The sequence below is a fragment of the Pleurodeles waltl genome, chromosome 4_1 (assembly GCF_031143425.1).
Source record: "Pleurodeles waltl isolate 20211129_DDA chromosome 4_1, aPleWal1.hap1.20221129, whole genome shotgun sequence".
Classification (NCBI taxonomy): Eukaryota; Metazoa; Chordata; class Amphibia; order Caudata; family Salamandridae; genus Pleurodeles; species Pleurodeles waltl.
Genome location: NC_090442.1, coordinates 922,082,824 through 922,095,115, shown reverse-complemented (window position 1 = coordinate 922,095,115; position 12,292 = coordinate 922,082,824). Strand labels below are relative to the sequence as shown.

The 12,292-nt window shown below is 44.4% G+C and overlaps 1 protein-coding gene across 10 annotated transcripts in view; it reads right to left on the bottom strand.

The window, feature by feature from the left end:
* MAGI2 (membrane associated guanylate kinase, WW and PDZ domain containing 2) overlaps window positions 1-12,292 on the bottom strand; it is a 2,755,167-nt gene that overhangs the window by 957,322 nt on the left and 1,785,553 nt on the right. For all 10 annotated transcript variants that reach the window (XM_069229701.1, XM_069229700.1, XM_069229695.1 and 7 more), the window contains one exon: window positions 4,126-4,338. In XM_069229701.1, the coding sequence (XP_069085802.1) occupies window positions 4,126-4,338 (213 nt within the window). The remainder of the gene's footprint in view (window positions 1-4,125; window positions 4,339-12,292) is intronic.

Genomic DNA, 12,292 nt, shown 5'->3' with positions numbered 1-12,292 from the left:
GACCACTGCCTGCTCTGAAAAAATATTTTCGCTACCATTCACAAAGGGAAAGGGGACCCATAGGAACCGCCTCCCATTTGTGAATGGGCTAGCACCAATTTGAAATTGGTGCTAACTGCAATTATTTTGTGACTGCATTCATGGTCACAAAACAATCATACATCGCACAGCGACTCACAATTAGGAAAGGAACGCCCCTTCCTAATTGTGACTTGCAAACCTATTTTGCGATTCAGTAAATAGATTACCGAATTGCACATACCAAAATGTTTTTTTCTTGTTGTAAACAGCCTGATTCTGCGAATCGGGCCATGTGCGACAAGAAAAAATCTATGTACATGTGGCCCCAAGTGCCTTACAAATATACTTAATATAACACATAATAATAGATTCTGCGATTTATACCAACTGCTGTTGCACTACTCCTACATACTGGGTTCCCTCCAGCAGAGTATCAGAATATCAATTGGAACCAAGAAATCAATAAAAAGGAGACTGCGGTAGGAGTCTATACCTGTCTGGTGAGAGAGGACTGAAAATGGTGTCTGAACTCTTCTGTATCTCGGACTAAGAAAGGATGCACTGAGGGTCAGGGAAGCTGGGTACATGCACCTCAAAATACCAACGTGTTACCTAAAACATATTGGACCAAGCCACCAATGTGCATTGTTTCTTCTGAGGGTTTGAACAAAGGAGAGGTGGGCATTGGGAAACCAAGTGCAGGTGAAACACGACTTTTGGATGTAGTCATAGAAAGTGTGGTTGTGGAGTCTCTCTCCCGGCCTGCTACACATTAACAGTTCTAAATGGCTGAGGACAATTGCGGCATCCAAGACGAAGATATTCAACATTTTGTAATGTTGGGACATTTAATTTTTTTCAACTCGGGGAAGACCAGGGAAAGGTTCCAAACCTACCCAAAAAAACACAACTTCAGCAGTCATTAACTCAAATTAAACGCAAAGTAGAAGATATAATTTCCCTATACCTGTTGCCAACAGTATGACAATAATCTACTTTATTGTGTTCCAATATATGCAACCATATCAATTAAATCTACTTCAGCTATGTATTCATCTGAGATGTCTACATAATGAGATATACAGAAACCATATTACTACAAATGGCCCAAGGTCTCCATTGGTATATTGGGAGACCTTCTATTTGGCCTGCATCACTGAAAATCTGTTGTAAAGGGGGCAAAACAATTATAAAGTTCGTTGAGAAGCAGAAGCTTTTGTTGATGAACAACAGGACAGAGTGGACGCTCCCTTCACTGCCCAGGTACACTTCTCAACTGCAATCTCCTCTTCAAATTCTCACATTAAATGTTGCCATTGTCTTATGTTTTGTCATCAGCTGCAGAGGGACATAGCGCGAGGCAGAGTTTAAAGTTCAACACATCAAAATCCTCACAGTTCTTTACATAGTAGAAACAACCTTGTTGTTGATATCTTCATTTATATCATTCTTGCTTCTACAATGCCACTGCTTGATGAATACAAGCCTTTAAGGGAACTATTAATTATTTAAGGATATTATAACTGAAGTAAGGATGAGAACATCATACTTTTTAAAGAAATACCAAAAGGCAAATCCTGAATGGATAACTTCAATATTTGGTTACCTATAGGTAAGCAATACTTTCATAAAGCCATAAAGCCTTTATACCCGTGTAAAAGTGATCAGGCCTTAAAGGTTAAGTTAGCAACATTTTTCAGTGCTTACTTCCCACATCGTCACTTTCTGTAATTAAACTAAGCTACACAAACGTCTTTCCACAATGGTTGCCTCACACCTAATCAATTAAGTACACATCTCAGTATAGGACTAGGCTAAAGAAGTACAATGCCTTGTAAAAGCACTGTATGTGTACTGTACAGTGATCCTGCGTCCTCCCTTCCCAGAGTAAATGCAGAGTGCATGCAGGAGGCTTGTCATAAATAACTTCCATGATTCGCAGCCCTCATATGTGAACTCCGTCCCACATCAGGGCTTTAGTGTCACATGCAAGTCCACTTCTGTGAGAGGTTAGGGGGTCGGAGGCAGCTTAATGCACTTCAAACTGACCCGGTCCTTTCTTTGTCAACGCTATAAACGTGTGAAATACATATCCACAATGACCAAGACCACTGGTTGAGACCCTCCACTTAAGGAAGGCGAGCAGCTGCACCAGCACTTCCTCATGCCCCAAGACATACCCCATACACTAACTATGGTCTGAAAACTGCAAGAAAAGTGCCCATCACCAGCAAGCACCATTGGTTCCTCTTCCTGACTAGAGATGCTGCTATTAGTGATTGGAACTACTCCTTATAAAGTTAAGGCTTCCTGGTTCACATCATGTCTTATCTCCTATCAAGGGAGTGCCCTCAGGTAAGCAAACCTCTCAACATGGCTGGGATCCACTGGGGAAGAAACTGTGGGGATTATCTCATACAAACATTACCATTCAGTCCGCCGAGGAGGAGCGGCTAATCATACAGGATGCAATGATGACTGGACCATTCTTCCCTGCAGGCAATCGGAAGATTGAGAGAAGAGTGATTATGCAGGATAAGGGAAAGGGGAGTGGTTTGACTGATGAGATGTAGTGCTGAACGACTGGGAATGTGCCCTTGAGAAGAGCCCAGACCCTACTGGATATTGAACCTACCTTTCATCTGAGAACCCTGGATTTCTATGGAGTCCTAATATAAATATACAATGGGAACTAAAAAAATTCTTGCTGTGTTGGTGAAGTTCATCTGTGGTCACATTTATTCAGTCTCCTTCATCTATTACCATGAGGCAAAGGTATATCTGCATACCTAACCGATATTTAGGACTCAGCACACTATCCCCACAACAAAATTCTGGTACCACATCCTGCTCAGCCAAAATAAGGTATATTGCCCATCAGCCATATTTATGACTAGAAGAAAGGCAACTGGACAAAACAGGACCCATTTAAATCCCCCCTACCCCAGTACAATGACCCCAATAAGCCTGGGCATAATTTGTTGAAACAGCTGCTGAGACTGAAGGGGTGTTTAAGATTTGTTGATGATGTGGCACCATCCAAATTCCTAATGAGGCCATTTTGATTAACTTATCCCACTGAAAACACCAGAGAAAACCCTTCACCACTGAAATTGACCATTAGCATCTTGTAAATGTCCTTACTAAATGAATCACCAAATTGGTAAATACATTTTCTGAGCGTGAACTCTACTTTAAAGTGAGCTAAGACCACATGAAAATGTGTATACTCGAAATAATTATGTAAAATTCTTAGAAAGAGAAAGAATAAATATTTCTAACAATCGAGCCACGAATTTAGTCTGCCTGGTGCAATGATTTTAACAACGTCTAATTTATTTGACTTCAAAATTTGTTTAAAATAATTGCATGAGGGTTTGAAACCCCTTTTTGCAATGAACAGGCATTCAGTGGCTGTCCACTGTCACAAATGACCAGTCGTGGATCGCGGGAGGGAAAAGGGGTGGGGTGGGGCAGTGCAGCACGTGACGTGGTGGGGAGGGTGGGGGGTTCACAAAAAAAAATAAAAATGAACGTACCTTTTTTTTCCCCGCGCCCCTCCATTCGCTCTGCTTCTCCGTCACAGGCTGCAGGCAGGCACAGGCTCCCACACTGCCCAGCGGCCAATCCTGATGCTGCTCAAAGCAGCGTCAGGATTGGCTGGGAGAGCCCAGCCATGGCACTCCCAGGCAGACTGGAAGCCTGTGCAGGCTCTCTCCAGCCCAGAAACCTTGTTGTTGGGCTGGAGAGAGCCCTGTGCGCATGCATGTTTGGCTGGCCCCAGATGCCTGGCAAAACATACATGTGCACTGAGGGGAAGTGCTGTGCCCTCCCCCTCCATCCATGTCATGCCCGTGTCCCCGCCCACTTTTACAGAAACAGCATAATAAACTGAGTTTATTATGTTGTTTCTACAAAAGTTTTGCAGCTGCTGTTGGCGGGGGCGGGGCTCCTCTGTCCTAGTGGAGGAGCCACCCCTGCAAATGACCTTAAATCAGGCCCACATCAGACCCTGTTGTGTATGTTATTTGTGCACAAGGCAACACAAATAAAGCACTGCGTTGGTCAGTGTCATACCTGCCATTATTTCTCCGTCATACTGACCTGGTGTGATGACCATGCCGTTGCCATTCGCCACAGGTCTCTCCTCCTCGTCCTCCTCAGGAGGCTCAATGCCGGCCTTCTCCATATTGCTGACAGACTTATTGCGTTTTCGCTTCCCTTCAGCACCGGGGGAGATTCCTGCAAACAGCTGGTCAGTTACATTCAACAGCGTAGGGGGTTCGGCTGGAGGCTTTGGGGTGCCGTAGTAGTTATCTGGAAACAAAGTAAATGTTACAGTTTAAAACAAGTGCCTGGGGAATTGAGCTAGTTGATTTACCTAGCAAAATCTAAAACTCTCCTTTTGACAATAATTAACCACCCACCTTACAGAGATGTAGTGAAGTTGACATTACCCTAATGCTACTTGTTCGTTGGCAGCCAGTCCCTCAAATGCCCTAACACTTCATTGCCCCCACAACGTAATCCTCCGGCACAATCTCCACAGAAGCCACCACTCTCATGTACACCTTACAGTGTGCATACATCAGTAACTCTGTGGCTATTAACAACTTAGTATACCCTCTCCAAATCTTCGAGGTAGTAGTTGAAAAAACAGTGTGGAAAACATAGAAAAATATATTTTAATTAAGTTGTCTAAACACTATTGATTAAAACAACCTTTGAGAGACAGGACAATTCATGAGCAAAAGACACAGTTGTTATTTTTGAGGTTTCCCTCTTTGTGCATAGTACAGAAAGGGAAAAAAATAACACCTAAAATCGCTCAAGCATGCAAGTTCTAGGTGCAGTAGGTTGAAATGAATCTGGGTCCTATTCTGAGGGAAAATACCAGGTAATAGCAAAATAAGTGCCCGTGGTGATATTTGTGAAGGCCTGGACAAAGTCATAGGGGCGGGAAGGCATTGGGATCTGTCAAGGAGGTCAATGCACAAAGTAGCATCAATTATTTAACAAATCAGCAGCATATTATAGGGATTAGTCTCTCTCCTCAGAGCCATTCAGGGACTCATTACGAAAGCCATGGACGGCTGGATATTATTTCCAAACCCCTAGAGTTAAAAAAACATAGGTCTTGTTAATTCTGATGGTGTGGAATTAACAGGTAATTAGGTATAGCTCATGAGAATCTCTTTAGGAATGAAGAATTGCTGGAGGAAACACTGATTCTGAGTTCAATTCCCCCACTAATTCCTCATTTTCCTCTAGACTTTCACCCAGAGATTTAGGCTACTGAAGGCATCTGAAATCTCAGGGTGAAAGTGGATGGATCTGCAGGGCTCCTGCACAGATTGACAATGTTCCTGTAGATCTCATAATTCATATGAATTCAGTAACTCCTGTTACTGGCCCCATTGTCCCCCCAATGAGGCCCTCAGTGTTTGCATCACAGCTCTTATTTACCTTTACAACTTAGTGTGCATGTACATGGCATTATTTATTTTTTAATGTAGTTATTTATTTATGCAATTTTATGCAGTATGGACATAGCCCAGAGGCATCAAAGAGGTTCACAATGAAGCCAGAACATATCAATAACAAATAGAAAATATACATACACATTAAAGGATGGATTGATCACCAGGTTAGCCCCTTCTGGGAGGTATAGTACTTCACACATATTCATAGCAAAACAAAGCAAGGAAAAGCAGGTGGTACAGTACCTAGGCTTTCAGGGATCCTCATTCTGAAAATCAAACCATTGAATACTGATTTAAAAGAGAATCCTGCTTAAATCTTTATTTTAGGCATGAATGAGGAGATTTTGCAACTAATTTTACTTCCCACCTCCCGAACTACCTCCACTACAATGCAGGTTAGTTTTGAAAAAAACTCTCTGTCCCTACCTGAGTGTAATTTTGTGAGGTGCAACTGAGTTCTGGGCATGCTAAATATATTTTAATACATTTTCCTACTAGCAGAACACATTTTAACTTACCACATGAAATATCTAAAATCTGATTTGAGGTTTATGTTTTTTAATGCCATGATACAACCTGACAGTCCTTCTCCTATTACATTGGAGGCACCTTTGAAAGCAGGCTGTTTATTTGTGGCCTATGGTGGGTTGTTACAATAGTAACTCTATAAGAATGGTCAAAACGTTTATGTGTGTGTATTCATGTAAGAATCCCAATTATTAGCTGTTACACCTGACACCCTTGGGAGGTAGTCATAATAGATCTGATGACCTTGGATAGTAATCCCCCAACCCTTTTGCCTTCACCCCTCCTGTTATGATAAATTTGTTTTTGTTGGTATTAGGACTCTGTGCACTTTACCACTGCAAACACGTTTTAAGTGCTTGTGCTCCCCCCCTAAAACATGGTGAGGTGAAATTGGCTTAGACCTGATTGGACTATTTAGTTACTAATAACTCCCTTGTAAAGTGGTAAACCATATGGACAGACCACTGCAGCCTGTATGCATTGTTAGAATGTTAATTCAACTTAGCAAAATAAACCCCCTGCCAGGCCTAAAACTCCCTTTTTATTATACATAAGTCACCCCTTAGTTTGGCCCTAAACATCCTACTGGGCAGGGTGCATTGAATTAAAAAAGTTAGACATGTACTTTTAATTTGTACATTTCCTGGTAGTAAAACATGCAGAAATGTGTTTTTCACTACTGTGAGGCCTACCTTTCCCATAGGATAACATTAGGTTTCCTTATTACATTTAAAAGTGCTAACATTTGTTTGGGAGCAGGTAGAAATGTCATGTTTGATGTCCAAGGAATTGAAATTTAAAATCTCTTTCATGACAAAGTTAGATTTTAAGTCACAATCCTGAAAATGCCACTTCAGACAGTTTGCATTTTCTTGTCCTAACCATTGTGTGTCTGCCACCTGTTTCCTGGCTAACATGACTAAATGTAGTTGGCCTTTGTGTATTCCTCCTAAACAGCCACACAATACAGGGACTGGATGTTGGCAGGATTGGCCATCCAAACAAGGCGGCAGGGGCAGAGCTGTGCACTGTCCTACTTGCACTTCAAAGACCCTGCCTCAGCGCACACACAAAAAACATCGCACTAGCCTATTGTGCCCCCCCCAACAGGCTGTGCCCAGGGCAAGGAGGCAGGAAATTCCAGACACTTCTGTGAGGGGAAAATCTCAGATGTTTCTACCACTTGAGAGCTAGCATCAGGTATGAAAACAGTTCTCTCAGACCAACTCTTCAGTACACTACTGAACCTGTGGATACTACAGAAGAAAGACTGCTCAGTTGACCTGCTGCAACGGACTTACCTGGACCTGCTTGAGGCCAGCTCTGGTGTCTGAGAAGGAAGGCTAGACCTGCTCAGGGTGAAGTGACTCCACGGGTCAGCTGACTGACCTCCTGTGCTGAGCTACAGGAACAGAACAAGCTATAGAGGCCTACCTCCAACTGCCTAGCTGAAATGCTACTCTGGACCTGCCTGTCGCTGCAACTAGGCCAGTCTGAGCCCTGTTGGTCTGCGGTGGAGTGAGGTCTTGATGCCAAAGTGGTGCATCCCAAGGTCATGTGCCCTTGGCTTGCATTAGAGAGAGTTCCTCCAAGCCTAACTGAAGGTTCTACCAAAACCAGAGCAGAGCTGACACGCAGACCAAGCACCAAGGGCATAAGGTACAATCTTCAACAGGCCAAACTTGATTCTTTGCCGGGCCTCCGTTCCATCGCAGTCACCCTGAACTTGTGAAATTGTCCCAGTCCAGCTCGACCAGATACTCTTAGTTGGAACTTTGCACCATTTGTGACTACTTTTATTTATATGTTTGACATGTACATCTCCTGTTTTGCTGATTGTATTCTTGTCATTTTGGCCTCAAATTACTTATTAACATTTACTCTATTTTCCTAAAACGGTGTGGGATTTATTACTGTTTACATACTACATAAATATTTTACACATTGCTCCTAAATTACGCCTGACTGCTTTTGTGCCAGGCTACCAGGGGGTTAAATAAAAGGTTGGTTTTGTGATTTGTTTATGGTTCACCCTGACAGGGATTGTGGCTGTTGCTTGAGAAGGACTCACAAACCCTCAAATAGCAACCCAATTTCACACATTGTGTTTGCCTATGTCAATATGCTGTGTAATTTCACTTTTTCTTATGCAATGTGGAAAATTTTACTCGAAGGAGACTTTTTCAACAAGAAAATATCTTGTGGGAACTATGAAACTGGATGTGCGACATGGCATCACGTATTACACATGCAACATTCACCACATGCTATAGAAAATGCATGAAAAATATATTGCACTGATATTTTGCATGCCTTTTGTAAGAAAGGACAGGCTTTGTGTACAATTTTCACACAGATGATTACACATGGAAAATTGACATACTACCCTAATTCTCAAAAGATGTATGCATATATCGCATTGAAAAAAAAATTGCAGTTTTGACCACCCCTATGAGAGGCAGCAAAGACCTCATGGTGACAGCCTAGCAAAAGAAGATAACTTAAGTCACAACAAAGCTTAACATTGCTATGCTCTCGAAATACAGCTTTAACCATAACCCACAATGTTTGTTTTGCAGTCAGCCACCAAGTGCAGACTCTACTTATAATGCACGTGTGAAGCTCTCACACACCCACCCAAAAAAATTCACTTTTGAGAGCTGTCAACGCCAACATGTCTTCAACAAGATTGAGACCAATAGGGCCTTGAGAAAAATGACCTCATGCACTCACATGATCTCCCCGGCCCTCCTGGTCACATCATATGAAAGAAATCGAACTGCAGCCCATCAGTTGACTGTTTCAGATGGACAAGCTTCAGTCTAAGAGTCACTGCTATTCACCTTTTTCCTCAGGATACTAGCAAGGGAATCCTATTCCCTTTTTAGCCACAGGGCATGAGATCTAGGCTACAATATAGTCTCTTCAATTTGTTTGGAGGGTCACTGAGCACTTTCCTAAGACCCCAGGCCTGCAGCTAGAGAAGGACCATGGCAATCAGTATGACAGTGGCAGTCTTTTGCCAAGACCGGCTGCCGGAAGAACGCCAGTGCTGGCGGTCTTCCGACTGCTGTATTATGACTGCCACTGGATATCCGCACCTGTGACGCTTGGATATCCGGTGGCATTCATCACAGCGGTCAGCGGTGCTTAGGCAGTTCTAATGCCGGCGCAGCCATGCCAGAAAAAGACTGCCCACAGAATTACAACCAGTAATTCTGTGTGCCGGTCTTCTGGTGGCGTGGCGGTGGGAGCGCCGGGCTTTGTCTCCTGATGGAGGAGCACCTCATTGGACGAGGTCAGTGTCTTCCGCAAGGGGAGGGGGGTCGGGCGTGTGTGTGAGTGTGTGTATGCGTGTCATGAATGTGGGAGGGAGAGAGGGTGAGTGTCTGTGCATGCTTGCGTGTGTGCCTGTGTAAATGTGGTGATGCATGTGTGTATACATGTGGATGGGGTTGGGGGTGTGTGCATGGGTGAATGTGTAAGGGGTAAGGTGGTGTGAGTGAGTGCCTGCAGGTGCGTGTATGTATGGATGTGTGTATATGGTGTGTGTGTGCGGTGAGGTACAATTGGGAGTGAGGGTGTGGTTGTTGAAGATGAGTGAGGGGGGTGAGGGTTGTGTATGTATTAATGTAGTTGAAGGGAGCGGGTGGGGGAATGGCAACATTTGGATCATAGGTTGGGACACTTTGGGCATCATTTTGACTATCTCAGTGTTTTTAATGGCAATACCACACTCAATAAATATTGATGGTATAGGCTGTGGTATTTATCTGGTGCAATATTAAACTGAATTCTGTATGTCATAATGAGTGATGTTCTGTGGCATCAGAGTTTCTGCAGTAGACAACTGCATGTCGTGCCTCTTTCTGAACATTTTTCTTAAAACAATTCCACCAGGATTTTCTGATGAAATATGTCTGGGCAATATTGCAAGTGTGTGATAATTATTGCTAAATTCTTCATCAAGATTCCACCGAATCAAAATATAAATATCACCCACAATGAGGGCCTAACATGATTGCTTCAACCAATGCCATTGAAATAAGTAGCAGGTGACGATTTCATATTAATTGAAGATCAAAGTGTGCTAACACATAGGACACACGTATTACTCTGAAAGATTTGGAGCAAGGTGTATACAAGCAAACTAGTCGTAATTTGCAACCAGCATCTATACGACCAGTGTGGTATTTTGTGAAACGGCCTATGTACTAATAGGTCAGTTCACAAAATTCAGATAGCTAGTGGGTCCCAATTTGACCTGCCTCAGGAATATTAATGAGGTAGGCTGCAAATGGTGACCTGTTAGAAATGGTAGCCATCGCATGGATGGTGCCCTGCTGAGGACAGAAGACCACCATTTATGTGATTGCTTTTAAATAAAGTATTTTTTTAACACCCAGGGTGCCTGGGGCGAGCGGTCTCACCAGCGAGACCAGCACACCCGGCAGCCGGCCCTCGGGGGGAGCACTAGTGCTCCCCCCGTGGGCCTCTCTCCCACACCCCCCAGTCGGGGATGGAAGGTGAATCGCTTCCCCTTCCACCCGACCCCCCCAAGCAATCTGATGACGTCAGGACACTCACAGTGCGCCAACGTCATCAAATGCTGCTGAGGACGTGCTGGAAGCATTTGCTTCCCGTGCATGAAGAGAGAGGACAGGAAAAAGGTCAGTCCTTCTCTTTGGGGTTTTTTGGGGGGGGAAACAGACACAGGGGGAAAGGAAAGAGTTTTTCCTTTCTCCCTTGCCTGTTTTCAATGGATTCCTGCTCCACGATCGAGGAAGAGGCCCACAATCGTGGAGCAGGAATCCACCACTAGGCACCAGGGATCTTCTCTTTGTTTTCTTTGGGGAGCAACCCCTTGGGCAAGGGTCGCTCCCCTGGGGGCAATATTAAATCTGTGTTTCGGGCTCTGGGGGGTAGGTTTGGGATTATGTTTTTCCATGATGTTTTCGGGCAACGACCCCTTAGGCAAGGATTGCTGCCCTGGGGGCAATATTATTGTATATGTTGTGGCCCCCTAGGGCTAGATCGACCATGTTTTTGCCCGATCTCGCCCCCAGGGGGTCAAAACCCACTAGGCCCCAGGGATTGTGTGTTCTGTGTGTGTGTTTTGTGTCTTGGGGGCACCCCTTGGGCAAGGGTCGCCCCCCCCAAGGGGAAAAATTAGTGTTGGCCATTTCTGCCCCCCCTTGGGGGCAGATGGGCCTATTTGTTTTAGGCACATCTGCCCCAAAGGGGGGCAGAAGCCACCAAGACGTCAGGGAATTAAATTATTTTGTTCACCTTTGTTTTTTTTGTGCTGGGGCACCCCCTTTGGCAAAGGTCACCCACCAAAGGGGCCACAGAGCTGTTGGCCATTTCTTACCCCCTTGGGGGCAGATCGGCATATTTGTTTTAGGCCCATCTGCCCACAAGAGGGGCAGAATCCACTTAGGCACCAGGGATCTTGTGTGTATGTGTTTTCTGTGGTGGGGCGGCCGCTTTGGCAAAGGTCACCCCCAAAGGGGGCACTTTACTGATGGCCATTTCTGCCCCCTTTGGGGGCAGGTCGGCCGATTGTTTTATGGCCCATCTGCCCCCAAGGGGGCAGAAGCCACCAAGACATCAGGGATTTAAAAAAAAAAAATTCCCTTTTGTTTTTTTGTGCTGGGGCGCCCCTTTTCGCATCTTTTGGAAAGGGTCGCCCCTTAAAGCGGGCACAGAGCTGTTGGCCATTTCTGCCCCCATTGGGCGCAGATGGACCTATTATTTTATGCCCCTCTGCCCCAGGGGTGCAGAATCCACTTATGCACCAGGGATCTTGTGTGTGTGTGTTTTGTGTGGGGGGTGACCCCTTTGGCAAGGGTCACGCCCCAAAGGGGGCACATTATTGATGGCCAGATCGGCCTATTTTGTTTAGGACCATCTTCCCCCAAGGAGGGCAGAAGCCACCAAGACGTCAGGGGAAATTTCTTTTTTTGTTCCCCTTTGTTTGTTTTTTTTGTGCTGGGGGCCCCAAGGGGGGCAGAAGCCACTTAGGCACCAGGGAAAATTTGTAAGTTTTTGGTGCCGGGTGTTTGTCAATTGGCAAAGTATTTGTATTTGTGATTATAACAGTTTATTTCTTCTTTTTGTTCTAGTTCAGAGCTTTTGCTTCCTTTGCTGTGGATCCTTGCAGTTTTGGCAGTAGTTGACTTGTGGTTTGCATAGTCGCATGCTTTAGGTAAGTAAAAGTAGTTTATTCCAAAGGAGTATTGTTAAATGCTTAAATGAAA